General features: G+C 46.7%; 1 protein-coding gene across 3 annotated transcripts in view; it reads left to right on the top strand.

Moving 5' to 3' along the window:
* LOC145361486 (myocardin-related transcription factor A-like) overlaps positions 1-19,559 on the top strand; it is a 239,758-nt gene that overhangs the window by 122,535 nt on the left and 97,664 nt on the right. For all 3 annotated transcript variants that reach the window (XM_080217297.1, XM_080217298.1, XM_080217299.1), the window contains one exon: positions 6,266-6,331. In XM_080217297.1, coding sequence (XP_080073423.1) covers positions 6,266-6,331 — 66 coding nt within the window. The remainder of the gene's footprint in view (positions 1-6,265; positions 6,332-19,559) is intronic.

Genomic DNA, 19,559 nt, shown 5'->3' on the forward strand with positions numbered 1-19,559 from the left:
AGCCCCTCCAGTCTGTCACGCACCACCTCTCTAGTAACAGTAATGTCATTAAGACCCTCCAGTCCTACCACCTTTCCATCGCTAACACCCGGCAAATTATTCACGTCCTCCTCTGTGAAGACAGAAACAAAAAAGTTATTGAAGACCTTAGCCATATCCCCATCCCCTACCACTAGGTCCCCTTTCTCATCCTCTAAGGGACCAACGTTCACCCTAGCCAGTCTCTTCCTTTTTATATATTTATAAAAAGTCTTGCTATCCTTTTTTATATTAAGCGCTAGCCCAGCTTCATAGCTTCTTCTACCCTCCTTTATCAACTTTTTTGTCAATCTTTGTTGACATTTAAACCTTTCCCAATCCTCTTCTCGCCCACTGCTCTTAGCTACTCTAAATTCCTCCGCTTTTAATTTAACACTTTCCTTCACCTCCTTCGTTATCCACGGCTTATTACCTCTCTTCCTACTGTCCTTTTTAACCATCGGAATAAATTTCTGCTGAGCACCAAGAAAGATCTCCTTAAAGATCCTCCACTGCTCCTCAGCAGACCTACCTTCCAACGCGCTCCCCCAGTCCACATTTGCCAATTCTTCTCTCATCCTACCATACTCCCCTCTATTCAAACAAAGGACGCGTGTCCGGGAACCCACTTTCTCCTCCTCCATCTGCACCAGAAACTCCACCATACAATGATCACTAAACATAGAAAATTGGTAAATGGGTAAACACTGGCCTGTCCATTGACCTGTGGCAGGCACATCAATAAATGGAGTATCATTGTTTAGATACACTTCCATCACTCCCTCTTCCCCTCCCTCAACCCCCATCGCCACGCATGATGCTGCTATGTTATTAAGTTTGTTTGTTAGTGTCACAAGTGGGCTTGCGTTAACACTGCAATGAAGTTACTGTGAAAATCCCCTAGCCGCCACACTCCGGCGCCTGTTTGGGTACACCGAGGGAGAATTTAGCACGGCCAATCCACCCTAAGAAGTCTCACAACACCAGGTTAAAGTCCAACCAGTTTATTTGATAGTAATCCCATAAGCTTTCAGAAATGCTGTTCCTTTGTCAGGTCACACCTGCCTCTCTCTTCTTCCTGACCAAGTCCTCAATATCCCCTGTAATCCAGCTTTTAGTCACCCCAACTATTTGCACCCTTAAACCAAAAGAGAAAATGCTGCAAAATCTCAGCAGGTCTGGCAGCATCTGTAAGGAGAGAAAAGAGCTGACGTTTTGAGTCCAGATGGTCCTTTGTCAAAGCTAAAAGGCACAAAGTGGGAGATATTTATACTGCAGGGGGAGGAATGAAAGATGAGCCGGAGCCACAGAAACCGGGGGAAAAGCTGCTAATGGCAGCCCATAGAGAGACTAGCAGGTGCGAATGGCCAATGGACAAAGAATCAGAGGGTAAGCTGATGGATGAAGATTGTGGGGGAGGGGGGAGATGGGTGGGAGAGAGGAAAATTGAGGAAGAGGGATGCAAAGAAGGCGGCACAGTGGTTAGCACTGCAGCCACATGGCACCACGGACCCGGGTTCAATTCCAGCCTCGGGTCTGTGTGCAGTTTTCACATTCTCACTATGCCTGCGTGGGTTTCCTCCGGGTGCTCCGGTTTCTCCCACAGTCCAAAGATGTGCAGGTTAGGCGGATTGGCGATGATAAATTTACTCTAGGGTCAGGTGGATTAGCAGGGTGAATACGAGGGGTTAGGGCCTGGGTGGCATCCTGGTTGATGCAGACTCGAAGGACAGAATGGCCTCCTGCACTGTTGGGTTTCTTCTAAAAGTTAAGAAAAGTGGGGAGGAAATAGTGGGAAAGAGTTGGTGGGGGGGGGTTGTTGGTGGAGAGAAATGAAGAAAGCCAATAAAGAAATATAAGGTAAAGAACAATTAAAAATTAAATAAAACCAAGGGGTCAAGATGGGGTAGAGCATGCACAGTAATTTGCTTTTATCTGCACTCTTGGTGTTTGCCTTATTCAGATAAGAGCTTTGCACAGCACCTGAGCACACCATTCTCGGTACTGTATGTTATCACCTGCTTTGGCTCAGGTTGTTCTCAAAGAGACTGGTTATTCCCCCGTAGCTGACCCCTGACTGACTTATGCCCTCAGTGATTACAGGTAGTGTAGAGAAGGATTCCAGCAATTGACTGTTTACACAGAGGAATTAAGTACAGCCTGATTTGGGTAATGTGTACGTTCCATCTGGACAGATTGATCCTAGTCTGCAGTTGGTAATTTGAGGAGACTGTGGTATTGACACAGGTGCAACCCCTTCCTCCCTCTTGTCTCCTCCTTCATCCCGTCAAAGATTTTTTTTTTGGGTAGGATACACTGAGTGAGTTGCACCCACTGCAGGTCAGAACGCTGAAGGGGCAGGCACGAATGTCAAACAGTGGGAGTGAAGCATTACCTGATCTCTGTTTGGACCACTGCCCAGGGAATCCTTCCAAGGAAAACATTTTGTTCGATGAATGCCGAATAGAAACCTGTGGGCTGTGTGAAAATCAGTAAGATGAATGAGCTCTGGATGTGTTGTGAAGATGTGGAGATGCAGGCGTTGGACTGGGGTAAACACAGTAAGAAGTCTGACAACACCAGGTTTAAGTCCAACTGAAATCGGTTGGACTTAAACCTGGTGTTGTCAGACTTCTTACTGTGTTGTGAAGAACCCTTCTGGGGGAAAGAGGCAGTGTTGGATCATCTTAGTCTGCAAGCCAAGTCCAAACAGCTCGATGACTTGGAACTCACTCCCCAAGCTTGTTTTTGAAACTGGATTTTGTTATTGCCATTTTGTTTTCTTGTATCACATCAGAGCAAAAGAATTCGGGTAGTTTCCAGAAGGTAAATGTGTATTAGAGGGATCAGTTAGCTGAGTGGTGAGGATATTCCACTGAGGATAGTATCAGGGCGACAGTGCTTTTGTCTAACCTATTTGTATAAAAATACAATATTGTCACCGGTGCATCGGCCAGTGAGGTGGGGTGGCTCAGGCCCTGTCAGGATTTAGAATTATAGAACCCTTACAGTACAAGAGGAGGCCATTCAGCCCATCAAGCCTGTGCTGATGACAATCCCACTTAAGCTGTAAACCCCTGTACCCCCCCAGCATTGACAGCAAGCAGACTATTCAAACAATTGCTATGATCCACATCATCAGGGCTGACGGCTAACTGTCGCAAAGTTTCCCTTTTAAAGCAGAACAATAGAGTGAGTGGAGGATATTTGCAGAGGGTGACGGGGGGGATTTCAAATGCAGGGTTAGCAACATCAAACAGCAAAAGGTAACCAGTTCCCTAGGCTGTAAACTCGACAATGGCTTCCCTGCATCTCTCTGCCTCGTTCCTCCAAGACACTCCTTAAAACCTACTTCTTCTACCAAGCTTTTGTTCATTTGAATTGTACTGTCAACTGCGTGAGTTTGCTCCGGTTTCCTCCCACAGTCCCTAGATGCGCAGGTTAGGTTGACTGGTCATGCTAAATTGCCCATGGTGTCCTGGGATTTGTAGGTTAGAGGGATTCGCGGGATAAATGTGGGGTCAAATGGATAAGGCCTGGGGTGGGATTGTTGTTGGTGGGCTGAATGGCCTCCCTCTGTACTGTAGGATATCTCTATGATAAATTCTCAATATACAAACAGGATGGTTTTTATTTTAAAGCGAACACTACTCCTAAAGCTTTGTCCACAGGACTGATCACTAATAGTGCTTCAAATTCTTGCTATCCTCTTTCTTGAAGGCTTGATTTCCTCCTTTTGTTCACATCGAGATTTTGAACAGAAGGAAAGGGCAAGTTGAGAGCAGTTTCTTTTTTTATTCATTCATGGGACATGGGCATCGCTGGCTGGGCCAGCATTTATTGCCCATCCCTCGTTGCCCTTGTTCAGAGGACAATTGCGAGTCAACCACATTGCTGCGCTCTGGAGTCACATAGGCCAGACCGGGTAAGGACAGCAGATTTCCTTCCCTAAAGGATATTAGTGAACCTGCTGGGATTTTCTGACAATCAAGAATTGTTTCATGATCTTCAGTAGATTCTTAATTCCAGATATTTATTGAATTCAGATTCCACCATCTGCTGTCACGGGATTTGAACCCAGGTCCCCAGCACATTAGCTGAGTTTCTGGATTAATTGTCTAGCGATAATACCACTCGGCTGTCACCTCCCCACACTAGTTTCCATCCAAATGCCACATCTAAAACCAGGGCTAGACGGTGTTTTGGGGGTGGGGTGAGGGGGCGTTGTGTGGGGGAGAATGAATCTCAAAGTTGAACACTGCTTTACATTTCCCTCCAACTTTTGGGAAGTAAACATTTTATTGGACTTTCCCTTGGTTAAGAATCTCTCCACAGTTTGACATTTTAAACTGAAGTTTTAAATAAATTGTGTTTGGGTGTGCAAATTGCAGCTCATTTGAGATGCAAAACGGGGAAATGTTTTTACTCAGTTTAAAATTAGGATCAACTGAGGCCAGCGTTTTGTAGTTTGAATTATTTTGGTCCTGTATTTGTGTCCCAGATTCCAGCGTATAAAGCATTTTGTTGATTAAGGGCGAGAGATTTATGTTGGTCTTGAAGTTCTAATGGGATTGCCTCCTGTGGCTGCCTGGTAAACAGAGCAGGAAAACTGGATTGGAATGACAAGCTGTGGCGAGCTGTCTTCCCTTTTTCATATGATCCATCTAACTCCTCCTCCCACTTTTTATCACCTCTTTGAGCATGCTTACTTGGCTTTTAAGTTGAGTGCGAGATGCTGGTGAAATAGATTATGACAAGCTTGAAAAGTCTTGGTGTTTTTAGCTGTCAAGTGCTGAACGTTACGCTGTGCAAGCCTGAGAGAGCTGTGGCACCCTGGTCAAACTACCCTTTGTACGCGACGTCTAATTCGGGCCATTTGAGATGTAAATGATTCAAACACGAGAAGTGGTCACAGAGAGACATTAACTTGGTCATGGTTGAATAATGAACCAAGGGGGAGGGTGTCTTGGAGTTGACCAAGAGGGCAATGTTACAGTGGCATGCAAGGTAATGCCAACATTATGGACTTGGTGAATCATAGAATCCCCACGGTACAGAGGAAGCCATTCGGCCCATCAAATCTGTACCAACTACAATCCCATGCAGACTATCCCCGCAACCCCACGTATTTATCCTGCTAGTTTCCGCCCAAGGGCAGTTTAGCATGACCAGTCAATCTAATCTGCACAATTTTGGATTGTGGGAGGAAACCCACGCAGACATGGGGAGAATGTGCAGACTCCACACAGACAGTGACCCAAGCCGGAAATCGAACCCTGGTCCCTGCGAGGCAGCAGTGCTAACCACTCTGCTACTGTGCTGCCCAATGTGAGTGTTGATTGCTGTTTTGAACTAAGGCATGATTGTTAATACTGCAGCTGAGAGTCAAACTGAGGGTTGAAATTGGGAAGTTCTCTGCAAGGTGACTGATATGTGAATGGGCTCAATGCATAGTTTAATGGAGTCAGTAAAACCCTCGGATTAGAACATAAGAACATAAGAAATAGGAGCAGGAGGAGGCCATCTAGCCCTTTGAGCCTGCCCCGCCATTCAATAAGGTCATGGCTGATCTGACAGTGGTTCAGCTCCACCCACCCGCATGCTCCCCATAGCCCTTAATTCTCTTGTTGGTCAAAAATCTATCTACCTGTGACTTAAACACATTTAACGAGGTAGCCTCCACTGCTTCAATGGGCAGAGAATTCCAAAGATTCACTACCCCCTGGGAGAAGAATTTCCTCCTCAACTCTGTATTGAAGAAATAGCTGCAGCATTTGAAGGGCTTTGAGTAGAGAGAAGTTATAGTCCCTACCCCTGTCACCTCTTCTACCCACCATCTTGCGGATTGTGTAAGAAGTTGATGGTAATCTGTGACCGTCAAGCTTCTGATTTGCGTTTATGCAGGGCGCTGGAATCGGGCTGACTCTCGTTTCTGTTTTGTGGTTTGCGTACAAGCGACGCGCTCTTAAAGACAAAATGTTTTACAATTTTTTTTTAGAAAAGTAACTCAATTTTTTAAAAAAAATGTTGAATAGTTAAGACGTTGTCGCACTTACCAGATTGCGAGCTGCCTTCGCTGTTTCCGACTTGACAAGCAGCTGGGAGGAAGTGCAGAATCTGTGACCACTTCTGCAAAAAAAAAGTGAAGGTTAAGATGGAGAACCCTCTCAAAGCAGCGGGGGATTACTTCACTCACTCGTAGTCCTCGCTGGCAGCACTAACCATGTCTGTCCTTTTCCTCCGACAGTACTGCAGCTGAAGCTTCAGCAGCGACGGACACGGGAGGAGCTGGCCAGCCAGGGAATCATGCCACGTAAGTAACAGTCATTACTGGAGGTGGCTTGGCGCCTTGTTTTTAAATGCAGGCGGTGATACCATTTTGAAAGGAGATTGTGTGCGTGTTTTTAAAACGGTTGCAACTTCTACTTTCTGCTCCCGCCCCCCCCCCGTCAACCTCCCTTTCTTTTCTGGATCCCAAACATCCTCGAGCCACGGAGCCTTTCTGAGGGACACGGTTTTCCCCCCTCTGGTCGTTTTTAAAAAAAAATGCACTCTGACTGCCCGAGAGATATCAGAGGGGGGGGGGGGGGGAGGCGCGGCTGATGTCAGGTTAGATATGGTGGGGAAGGAGTAAGAAGCTGCGTGGGGAGCGTTTCACACCCGGGGCTGAAACCACCTTCCCCCTGCGAGGGGAGGAAGAGCTCTCTGGGCTTGCCGAATGCTCGTTTGCCTCAGTCCTTCCTCCTTTGGCTTGCCTGGTTGGAGAGGAGGTTGGACAATCACGTACCGGCTTAATGGCCTCTCGAGTAAGTAAAACAGCAGCAAATAAGAGATGGGCCAGTGCATTTCTGGCAGCATTTTAGTTTGTGGAGATGTTGACGCATTTGCTTTCCAGGCACTTCCAAGGTGAAGTTAATGCTACCTGTTAGGCTCTGAGACAAGTAACACAAAATCTGCCCGCACTCAGAACAAGCGATCTGCTCAGTTTCAATCAGTTCCTAAAACTCTGCTGACTATGTCCTTATTTGCGCAGAGTTCCATGCACCACATTGGCTCCTGGTTTAGCTGCTCCTTGAGTTTAAAATCCTCATCGATGTTTTCAAAGCCCTCGCCCCTCCTCACCTCCGTAACCACCTCCAGTCCCACGGCTCTCGGATCTCTGCACCCTCTCAGCCCTATCCTGTACCGATTTTAGTGTTATAATGCAGATAACTGGTGAGGTACTAAATGTTGTTCTTTACGTCACGACATTATACATCCGCAAGGAAAGATTGAACAGGCTTTTGGGGATCTTTTCGTTAGGATTGAGAAGCCTGGCAGGTGAGATTTGTTTAAAATTATGAAGGGGGTTTGATCGGGTGGAGGCAGCAGTGATGTTTTTGTGTGTGTGGGTGGGGAGTCTGAAACTAGGGGAAGTAAATATAAGAGAGTCACTAAAATCATTCAAAAAATTCAGGAGAAGCCCCTTAACACGGCGCTTTTTGAATGTGGAACTTGCCAAAGCAGAGTGATTGGGGTCACTGGTCTAGATGCAATTAAGAAGGTAGATCTGGGGGAGAGGGGTATTGATTTGGGAGGCGTGTCATTTGGAGTGCAAGTACTAGTACAGCTCCTTTGGACGGAATGGACTGGTTCTGAGCTGTAGTTTACGCATTTCACTCCACATGCTGCACTTAAATGGGAAAGAGGGGAAGCTCGGTTTGTATTGTAACCCAGAGCTGCCTAACCGTGGAGAAATAGAGTACTCACTTTCCACTGAAAGCAACTCAGTTGTTCTCGTCTGTGCCTGGAGCTGGTGATAATGCTGTGACCCATCTTGGCAGGACCCTATTGGAAAATTCACTTTGTTATTATCGCTGGAATATTAATTCAGAAACTCAGCTCACGTTATGGGGACCCAGGTTTGAATCCTGCCACGGCAGCTGGTGGAATTTGAATTCATTAGGTGGCACAGTGGTTAGCACTGCTGCCTGTCAGCTCCAGGGACCTGGGTTCGATTCCTGGCTTGGGTGACTGTGTGGATTTTGCACGTTCTCCTCCATGTCTGCGTGGGTTTCCTCCGTGTGCTCCGGTTTCCTCCCACGCACCAAAGATGTGCGGGTTAGGTGGATTGGCCATGCTAAATTGTCCCTTAAGTGTTGCAGGATGCATAGGTTAGAGGGATTAGTAGGATAAATATATGGGATTACAGTGATTGGGACAGTTGGTGAAGGCTCAGTGGGCCAAATGGCCTCCTTCTGCACTGTCGGGATTCTATGAAAATAGTTTTTGCAAATATAGTTTGATTTGTACTGGGAGAGTTACTTTGAATGAAATCTATGATCCCACCCCTCTGGCGTGCCTCCCTGTAAATCTTCTCGTAATCTTCGGAAGATTAACGAAATTTAAATTTTTAATTAAATTTAATTTCTTTTTAAATTTATTTGCTAGTGTCACCAGTAGGGTAATGTTAACACTGCAATGAAGTTGCTGTGAAAATTCCCTAGTTGCCATGCTCCGGTGCCTGTTTGGGTACATTGAGGGAGAATTTAGCACGGCAAGTGCATCTAATCAGCCCGTCTTTTGGACTGTTGGAGGAAACCCATGCAGACATGGGGAGAGCATGCAGACACCGTACAGATGGTGATCCAAGCCGGGAATCGAACCCGGGTCCGTGGCGTGAGGCAGCTGTATTAAACACCCATGCTGCAGTTAAGAGGAATGGAGCAGTTGTGCACTATGTTGCAGAGGATTACTGAATGAAAGTTTATTGTTCTGGCGATATGTCGCATTGAGCTTTTCAGATGTAAGCCTTGAGGTTTGATATCTGAACCCTGGAAATGCTGTTTGAAGCTTGGAGATTCATTTCCTTGGGTGTGTTAGCTCTCGCCTTATTGTCAGTAATCAGGGTCTCAATTCCTGCTTGTCGATGGTGGTGTCACTGAACTCGTAATCCAGAGTCCCAGGAAAATGTCTGAGGGCGTGGATTCAAATCCCACCACGGCAGCTGGTGGACCTTTAATCAATTAATCAAATTGAGAAATCAGTCAGCCATGAAACCATCATCAATTGTCGTTTAGGGAAGGAAATCTGTCACCCTTACCCAGTCTGTCTTACGTGTGTCTCCAGATTTACTACAGTTAACTACTCTCTGAATTGGCAGAGCAGGCCACTCTGGTGAAGGGCAGTTAGGATGGGTAACAAATCTTATCAGCAAATCCCATGAAAGAATGAAAAAAAACTGAACACGCAACCCCGCTATGTCGTGAAAAGTCCAGTCTGTCTCCTTCAGTGTTTGAGACGAATGTTCGAGATCCCATGACACTTTTGAAGGAATGAGGGTGTTCTCCTTCAGAGAACACGGTTAAGACCCAGGCCAGGAACGCTGAGGCGTTTTGTGAAGTTAGCTCAGATCCTAAATTCTGCCCTACAGTGCAGAAGGAGCCATTCGGCCCATCGAGTCTGCATCGACCACAATCCCATCCAGGCCCTATCCCCATAACCCCATGCATTTACCCTAGCTAGCCCCCTGAGACTAAGGAGCAATTAAGCATGGCCAGTCCATCTGACCTGCACATCTTTGGACTATGGGAGGAAACCGGAACGCTCGGAGGAAACCCACACAGACACGGAGAATGTGCAAACTCCACACACGCTGAGCCAAGCTGGGTCCCTGGCACTGTGAGGCAGTGGTGCTAACCACTGTTGCTGCCCCATGTTGTGGCATAAGTGAGCACAGGGTGTTTCTGGATATGATTCAAGTCACCCACTAGGAAGCTCTTATCAAACAAAGTTTATTTAAGAACGCAGTTAAAATATAACAGACAATTTTAGCATAACTTATACCAATTACAAGACTTAATTATGACGCAGGTACAATTCTTAACAGCTAGCTATCTCTTGTTCCAGTTTAAAAGCAATACCCCACAATTACACACCTTTTCTCAGAATTAGTTAGCATTAAAACATGTATGCTCACATGATACTAGATTTCCAGTTTTTAACACCCTATAGACAAATCCAAACAGCAGTTTTCAGACTTCAGATACCGAAAAGGATGTCTTTCTCTGCAGCTTCCTAAACAGCGACATTCAGACAGCAGAATCTCCAACTCTAGAGAGGGAAACAGGAGATGCTGCTTTCTCACTCTCTCCCTCCCTCTCTCTTGTCCAAACAGCATCTGAAAAATACTAAGCTGGAATCCTCTGTGAAAGCTTGCTGTCTCCAGTCATATGACCTGACCCGTCAATCACCCCAATCATGCGCTACTCTGCAATCCCAGGGGAGCGCTAAAACAACAGAACACTGCATTAGTTCAGATTAAAACAAACATGATGTCAATTATACTGCTTCACTAACAATAAAGGATACTGGTTGCAGATAGAACGGCTCCGATAAAATGCCAGGGACAACTCAAAACATCCTGCAGAAGGATAGACATTTGTTAAAGGCACAGTGTTGTCACAACACCTTGCTATATGCAAAACGGCAGCTGCATTTACCTTCATAATTCTGTCTGTAATTCAAAGTATGTCAGCTTTTATGAGGCAGAGTGGGACATTTTTGAGATGGCATATAAAATCCCTTGCTTTAAAATCTTTTAAGCACGTCTCTCAATTAATCTTGATGGCACCAAGCCAATTGCTGTGCCCAGGCAGTGTGTGCGGGCGGATACTTCCCAAAGCTACGTCCGTGTTGGCTGGCAATGGAAAGTGGGGGGTGGGGAAGTTCGGATGAAACATTTCCGCAGTGATGTATAATGACTTTAAGGGAGCAGCACCCACGAGCTTCTCAAAGACTCGCAACGGAAGTCAAAACAGAAAAACTACAGCACAATAAGGCACTTTGGCCCACAAAGTTGTGCCGAATGTGTCCCTACCTTAGAGATTACTAGGCTTACCTATAACCCTCGGCCTTGGGCTTTCTTCGGTGATGTCTCGCTTGTTTTTGTGCATCTGCCATCTCGTTAAGTGCTGCTCCCTGCCTTGTTGCCAGGTTATTGGATAAACCCAAGGTGCGTTAGCTGTGGCTGTGTTGGTAGCACTGTAGCCTCCTGAGTCAGACGCTCGAGTTCAAATCTCACTGCAGTGTCTGAGCATCACTGGAGGCTAAGGGAGTGCTGGAGGCCTTTCTGATGAAACCCTTTCTGGCCCCTCGTGTGGGGTGTTTGAGATCCCATGGCGCCCTTTCAAAGAGCAGGGTAGTTATCCCCTGGTGGTCTGGTCACTATTTACCCCTTAATCAACAGCGCAAAGGCAAGTGAAGTAGTCATTATCACATGCCTTTTGTGGGAATATGCTGTGTACAAATTAGTTGCTGCATTTTCTACGTTATAGCTAGTGACTGATATTTCAACAAGTGTTTACTAGACCTTAGAACACTTTAAAACATCTGCTGGTTGTGAACAATGCTACGTAAGGACCCGTCTTTTAAAGATTTGATATCCGTACCTTGTGATATCTGCAGATTGGTGGGAACGTGGATCTAATCTTTATATGTCTTGAATAACTTTTTTGTTTCTGTCTTCACGGAGGAGGACGTGAATAATTTGCCGGGTGTTAGCGATGGAAAGGTGGTAGGAATGGAGGGTCTCAATGACATTACTGTTACTAGAGAGGTGGTGCTCGACAGACTGGAGGGGCTGATTGTGGACAAGTCCCCAGGACCGGATGGAATGCATCCGAGGGTTCTGAAAGAAATGGCGGAGGTTATAGTGGATGCTTTGGTGGTTATTTTCCAGACGTCGCTGGATTCCGGGGAAGTGCCGGAAGATTGGAAAACGGCTAATGTTACGCCGTTGTTTAAGAAGGGTGCCAGGCAAAAGGCGGGGAATTATAGGCCGGTTAGTTTAACGTCTGTGGTAGGTAAAATGTTAGAATCCGTCATTAAGGAGGAAATTGCGAGGCATCTTGAAGGGAATTGCTTGATAGGGCGGACGCAACAGGGTTTCATTAAAGGGAAGTCGTGTCTGACAAATTTACTGGAGTTCTATGAGGATGTGTCTAGGGCAGTGGATAGAGGAGAGCCGGTGGATGTGGTCTTTCTGGATTTTCAGAAGGCGTTTGACAAGGTACCTCACAAGAGGTTATTGCAGAAGGTCAGGGGACATGGAGTTGGGGGTAGGGTGTTAGCGTGGATAGAGGATTGGTTGTCAAATAGGAGGCAGAGAGTGGGGGTCAATGGGTGCTATTCGGATTGGCGGTTAGTGACTAGTGGGGTGCCCCAGGGGTCGGTGCTGGGGCCTCAGCTATTTACCATTTATATAGATGATCTGGAGGAGGGAACCGAGTGCAGGGTGTCGAAATTTGCTGATGACACCAAGATTGGGGGAAAGGCAAATTGTGCGGAGGGTGTGGAGAGTCTGCAGAAGGATCTAGATAGGCTGGGCGAATGGGGCAGGAAATGGCAAATGGAATTTAATGTTGGCAAGTGTGAGGTGGTCCACTTTGGTAGGAAGAATGGTAGGAAGGACTATTACTTACGTGGCGAAAAACTGCAGCAGGCGATGGTGCAGAGGGACCTCGGGGTCCTTGTGCATGAGTCGCAAAAACCCAGCTTGCAGGTGCAGCAGGTGGTCAGGAAGGCGAATGGGATGCTGGCCTTCATAGCGAGGGGGATTGAATATAAAAGTAGGGAGGTCTTGCTGCAGCTGTATAGGGCATTGGTGAGGCCGCAGCTGGAGTACTGTGTGCAGTTTTGGGCGCCGCACCTGCGCAAGGATATTTTGGCCCTGGAGGGAGTGCAGAGGAGGTTTACTAGGCTGATACCGGAGTTGCGGGGATTGAGCTATGAGGAGAGGCTGAATAAACTAGGCTTGTACTCGTTAGAGTTTAGAAGAATTAGGGGAGATCTCATTGAGACGTATAAGATGATGAATGGGATGGATAGGATAGAGGTGGAGAGACTCTTCCCGCTCAAAAAAGACAGTAGGACTAGGGGGCACAGCCTCAAGATAAAGGGGAGGCGGTTTAGAACGGAGTTGAGGAGGAACTTCTTCACTCAAAGGGTGGTGAATCTCTGGAATTCTCTGCCCGTTGAAGTGGTGGAGGCTGCCTCGCTAAATATTTTTAAGAAGCGGGTTGATGGGCTCTTGATAAGAGAGGGGATTAAGGGTTATGGGGAGAGGGCGGGAAAGTGGAACTGAGCCACAACAGATCAGCCATGATCTTATTGAGTGGCGGGGCAGGCTCGAAGGGCTAGATGGCCTACTCCTGCTCCTATTTCTTATGTTCTTATGTTCTTATACGTGGTTTCTCTGGTTCTGAAGAGCCATTCCTATTTTTGGGTCTGATTATGCTATGAGTCAGGACATCTGATCAAAACGCAAGTGTCAACAAAAGAATCATCCGAAAAAGACAGCCAGGGACAGGGCTGCACGGTGGCATAGTGGTTAGTACAACTGCCTCACGTCACCAAGGACCCAGGTTCAATTCTCGGCTCGGGTCACTGTCTGTGTGGAGTGTGCACGTTCTCCCCATATCTGAGTGGGTTTCCTCCAGGTGCTCTGGTTTCCTCCCACAGTCCAAAGATGTGCAAGTTAGGTTGATTAGCCATGCTTTATTGCCCCTTAGTGTCAGGCGGGACTAACAGTGGCATACGGTGACACAGTGGTTAGCACTGCTGCCCCATAGTGCCAGGGAGCTCGGTTTAATTCCCACCTTGGGTCACTGCTCTGTGCAGAGTCTGCTCGTTCTCCCCGTGTCTGCGTGGGTTTCCTCTGGGTGCTCTGGTTTCCTCCCACAGCCTGAAAGACGTGCGGGTTAGGTGGATTGGCCGTGTTCAACCCTCCCTCAGTGTATCCGAACAGGAGTGTGGCGACTAGGGGGATTTTCACAGTAACTTCATTGCAGTGTTAATGTAAGCCTACTTGTGACACTAATAAATAAACTTTATTAAGACAGAGCAAAAATCAATCAAGAAATCGAAGTCTGGAAGGCACTGTAAATGCCAGCTCTCGGATGGGTGGGTGGTTTGAAGGAGGTGGGGCTGGAGTTGGACAGGCAAAATCTAAAAATGGTGGTAAGACTGTGACGCACTCATTGCACAAAATAGTCATCTAACCTCATTTGGAAATGAAAGCAGTTACATTGAGGCCCAGTAACTGGTCTAGAAATAAACTTCAATTCAGGCCTGCATAAGGATTGCAGCAGCTCCAATGATCTGTTAATCTCTTTAATGTGACGGTAACTCCAGTAAGGTTATTTCCCCTTAAGGTTGTATTCTCAGGTTTATCCTTATCCTGAGAAATAGGGGCTGTGCCCTTCAGGCCTGGCTTATTTTTAAGAGGATAGTGCGTGCTTGTAGAACTCCAATTATCTTTTAGTTTCAGGTTCTATCTTTGTATCCTGGTCCGTTAGTTTCATTCCTTGCACCACACTCACTGCAAGGTTTTATGTAGTACTTGTCTGACTCCGTCCTGGGTATAATCTTTAGTGTCACAGAGGGAGTGCTGCAGTGTGTTCACAGAAAAGCTCAGTGCACAAGAGGCCCTTCAGCCCATCGAGTCTGCACTGACGCATGTTTCTGAAGAGATTTTAAACCAAGGTCCTGCCTAGTTTCTCAGGTGTACGTAAGGTTGGATATGTTAAAGTTAAAGTTTATTTGTGGTGTCACAAGTAGGCTTACATTAATAATATAATGAAGTTACTGTGAAAATCCCATAATCAAACAGTTTTGACAAACACAAGGGATCACAAGTTCAAGGTAAGGGGGGGTAATGTTCAATACAAATACAGATATGCGGGGGATGTATTTTACACAGAGGGTGGTGGCGGCCTGGAATGCACTGCCAAGCAAGGTGGCAGACACACTAGGATCATTTAAGACTTATTTAGATAGCCACATGAACAGACTGGGAATAGAGGGATACAAACGGATGGTCCAGTTAGGAATATATGATCGGTGCAGGATTGGAGGGCCGGAGGTTCCTGTGCTGTATTGTTCTTTGTTAGACATCACACTCTGTCTGTTCGGGTACACTGAGGGAGAATTTAACACGGCCAATGCACCTAACCAGCACGTCTCTCGGACTGTGGGAGGAAACCGGAGCACCCGGAGGAAGGACACGGAGACACGATTCAGCGAAAAGCCGGGATTTATCCTCGTATCCTGGCCCTAATCTGCCCCTCAACCACCATCACCAAAAACTGATTTTTAAAAAAATTCTGTGGGGGTCGCTGGCTGGACCAGCATTTGATGCCCGTCCCTAATTGTCCCTTGAACTGAGTGACCTGCTGAGCCATTTCAGAAGGGCAGTTAACAATCAGTCACATTGCTGTGTGTCACATGTAGGCCAGACCGGGTAAGGACGGCAGATTCCCTTCCCTAAAGAATATTAGTGAACCAGGTGGGTTTTTCTGACAATCGACAATGGTTTCATGTTCATCAGTGAATCAGATGGGGTTTTTTTTAGACAAGTGGTGGGATAGAAACCCAAAGCATTAGTGTGGGTTTCTGGATTAGTACTGCAGTGAAATTAACACTACGCCACTGTGTCCCTGCTCCTTGACCCGCCCCTCCCTCTCGCCCAACTGTATGTATTCAAAACAAAACACTCAGTTGGCTGAACAGCCTGAGATGTTACTGTATATGATGAGTTACTCTTTGTCATTAACTGATTTCAGATGGGATTATGTTACTGGTGCAATAAATGATCTCATTGCTCCTGGACACAGAGTCAGCAAATGCTCCCACTCCTTGGTCACTATCGCCACATGAAATCTGGGTCTTGCACACATCTGTCCTCAACATACAGTCAAGTCGTTTGCGGAACTCCCGTTCTGGGCTGATCTGTGCATGGGGAATTCAGCATTGCGCTGAGGGTGTAAGGGGAATCCCATATCTTCAGGAAAAAATGAGAACATTCAAAATAAAATCGAGAGCATCTTGTCTGCTTGTACAATAAAGGGATCATTGACTGCAATGCAGGAGAAGGCTGGATCTGTGGTTAAGGGTGCGTAGATTAGGTGGATCAGCCGTCACCCCAGTCCAACGCCGGCATCTGCACATCATGACTACCAAATGCAGGGGGTTAGGTGGGGGTGGGCCTGGCTAGGATGTTCTTTCGGAGAGTTGGTGCAGACTTGATGGACCAGATGACCTCATTCTGCGCTGCAGGGATTCTATGAATCATGAAAATGAGCATATTTTACTGTCTCCCACGCAGAGTGCGTGTGAAAGAGAATGCAGGCTCGTTAGGCAGTTCAGGATAATTGTGTTGAATTTTCAGAGGGGTTGCATCCTTTCCGAAAAGATTCCCAGCGGATGTTGCAAGAGAAGCCAGACAGCAAAGTGCAAAGATAGCTTCAACAAATCTCAAATGTCAGTTGACTTTCCTTCGACTTGAATTCGTGCGTTGAACTGCCCAAGGAGATGCTGAAGGATAGTGTTGGCATTGGGTAGCGGAAGATGTGTGTCATATTGAGGTATATCTGGGCAATTTTTGCATTCAGGCCACTTGAACTGTCACCAGGAAATGAAAATCAAACAGAATCCTACAGTGCAGAAGAGGCCCTTCGGCCCATCGAGTCTTTACCAATGCATGGAATGCCCTGACCTGCCCACCTAATCCCACTTGCCAGCACCTGGCCCATAGCCCTGAATGTTATGGTGTGCCAGGTACTCATCCAGGTACTTTTTATAGGATGTGAGGCATCCCACCTCCACCACCCTCCCAGGCAACGCATTCCAGACCCTCACCACCCTCTGAATAAAATTGTTTTTCCTCAAATCACCCCTAAACCTCCCACCCCCTCACTTTTAACTTGTGTCCCCTCGTAACTGACCCTTCAATTAAGGGGAACAGCTGCTCCATGTCCATCCTGTCCCTGTCCCTCATAATTTTGTACACCTCGGTCAGGTCACCCCTCAGCCTTCTCTGCTCCAATGAAAATAACCCAAGCCAATCCAACCTCTTTCCATAGGTTAAATGTTCCATCCCAGGCAATATCCAGGTAAATCTCCTCTGTATACCCGCCAGTGTGTTCACATCCTCCTTGTAATGTGGCGACCAGAATTGCACACAGTACTCCAGCTCAACGACTGACCCCTAACTTGAGAATTGAAATCTTTCTTTAAGAAAATGCAGTCTAACTGAGAGTCAGTAGAATATCTACTTACGTATCATTTTTGCCCTGACTTTGTTGACCTGTTGTCATTGAACAGGTGGGCAGGCTATCTGCCTGTGTTCCTCCTCTTATCTGCCAGTTGCCTGAATGAGATAGTGGCCTTGGTTTAATTTTAATCCCTCAGTTCCACTCTAGTCGTGGCTTAACCGTTATCTGGTGGTGCCTCGCAACGCACTGTTGGGATGAAGCTTGTTATATGGGGTATCAAGGCTGCAAAGCTGTTTCTCCACTTGTCCTGCGATGCTAATAATGGAATACATTTTCTAAAAAAGTTGCGATCCAATTTTAGTAACGTGGCCCAGCAGGGCGATGCGACGTAGCAGAAGGGCGTCCGAAATAAACAACTGGGGCTCAGCATAAATCACATTCCAGCTTTTTGGCCTGCTTTTGCTGAGTAGTCACAGTTATCATTGTGAGTTAATGTGACCGGATGCGCCAGCCACCTGGTGAGGTATGGACAGGGACGCGCTCAGGTTCGACTCCCAGCCTCTCCCCAGGTCGCTGAGTTAAGCTCAGTGACTCTGCTACATACTGGGGCAGTCAGTCAAGGTGGATATCTGATTAAAAACACGCCTGTGCTTACGTGTACTCCCTCCTCAGCTCAGAATGTCTGCCAGTGCTTATTACCTGGATGTGTGGGCTGTGGGATGGAGTACTGGAGGGGTATTGATCTGTACGGAATCACCCACTGAAAGTGGCTGTGCTTTCACAGAAGTGGAGCAAATTGACGGGGAGATCTATTTAGTTTTGTTACTTGGAATACAGAAGTATTGGAATAAGTTGCGCCACAGACGTTTAATTAAGAGACAGTTCTTGGAGAAATGTGATTATTCTGTGTCCAGTTCTCTTTCTACAAAGGGGAAGATAGGGTCATACTTAGAGTGCAGAAAAGGCCCTTCGGCCCATCGAGTCTGCACCGACAATAACTACCACTAAAGTCATGCTAATCTCATTTTCCAGCACTTGTCCCATATCCTTGTAGATGCTTTAAGTGTTCATCCTCCACTACCTTCCCAGGCAGCGCGTTCCAGATTCCCACCACCCTCTGAGTGCAATTCCTTTTTTCAAATCCCCTCTGAATCTCCTGCCTCTCACTCGAAAACTGTGCCCCCGCATGAGTGACCCCTGAACCAAGGCTCCCTTCTCACCCTGTCCATACCCCTCATAATCTTATACACCTCAATCAAACTGCCCCAACGGCACAGTGGTACAGTGGTCAGCAGTGCTGCCTCATAGCGCCAGGGACCCGGGTTCAGTTCCGCCCTGGGGTCACTGTGTGTGGAGTTTGCATGTCCTCTCCATATTTGCGTGGGTTTCCTCCAGGTGCTTTGATTTCCTCCCACACCAAAGATGTGTGGGTTCGGTTGATTGTAAGAAGTCTGACAACACCAGGTTTAAGTCCAACCCATTTATTTGATAGTAAACTCGCAAGCTTTCGCGGTTTAACTCTTCATCAGGTGAATCGGTGGAGAGGGTTTCACCTGATGGAGTTTCACCTCGAAAGCTTGTGAGTTTACCATCAAATAAATCAGTTGGACTCAAATCTGGTGTTGTCAGACTTCTTACAGCGTTTACCCCAGTCCAACGCTGGCATCTCCACATCATGACTACTTAGGTTGATTGGCCATACCAAATTGCCCCTTAGTGTCAGGGGATTAGGAGGGTAAATATGTGGAATTTTGGGGATAAGACCTAGGTAGATTGTTGTTGGTGCAGATTTGATGGGCTGAATGGTCTCCTGCACTGCAGATTCTATGACTCTATGTCCCCCCGCCCCCTGCTCCACCTCCTCTCCTCTAGAATAAACAAACTAAGCCTGTCAAGCTCCTCCTTATAGCTCAAACGCTCCATCCCAGGCAGCATCCTGGTGAATCTCCATTGTACCCCTCTGGTGGTATCACATCCTTCCTGTAGTGAGGTGCACACAGTATTCCAGCTGTGGCCTAACCAATGCTCTGTACAGCTCCAACATATCCAACATTCTTCTACTCTATAACACAGTTGCTGAAAGCAAGTGTCCCATTTGCCACCTTAACTACCCTTTTCACCTGTCCTGCCGCCTTTGGGAATCTGTGAATAAGTATCCCAGATCCATCTGTTCCTCTGAGCTTCCTGGTGTCCTGCCATTCATTAAACAACATCATCTTGCTTCTTCCAAGTTGAATCACCTTGCACTTATCAGGGTTAAATACTGTCTTCTCTGCTCATCTGACCAACCCACCTCTATCTTCCTGTATCTTACGATCTTCAATACTAACCACTCTGCCAATCCTGGAGCTGTCTACAAGCTTGTTTATCATTTCCTCTAGCACTATCATCTCTATTATTTATATCTATAACAAACAATAAGGGTCCCAGCACTGAACCTTGTGGTACGCCACTGGACATCAGCCTCCAGTTACTCAAACATCCTTCTACCACCACCCTTTGTGTCCT

The sequence above is a fragment of the Carcharhinus amblyrhynchos genome, chromosome 35, assembly GCF_965287045.1.
Source record: "Carcharhinus amblyrhynchos chromosome 35, sCarAmb.v2.hapA, whole genome shotgun sequence".
Taxonomy (NCBI): Eukaryota; Metazoa; Chordata; class Chondrichthyes; order Carcharhiniformes; family Carcharhinidae; genus Carcharhinus; species Carcharhinus amblyrhynchos.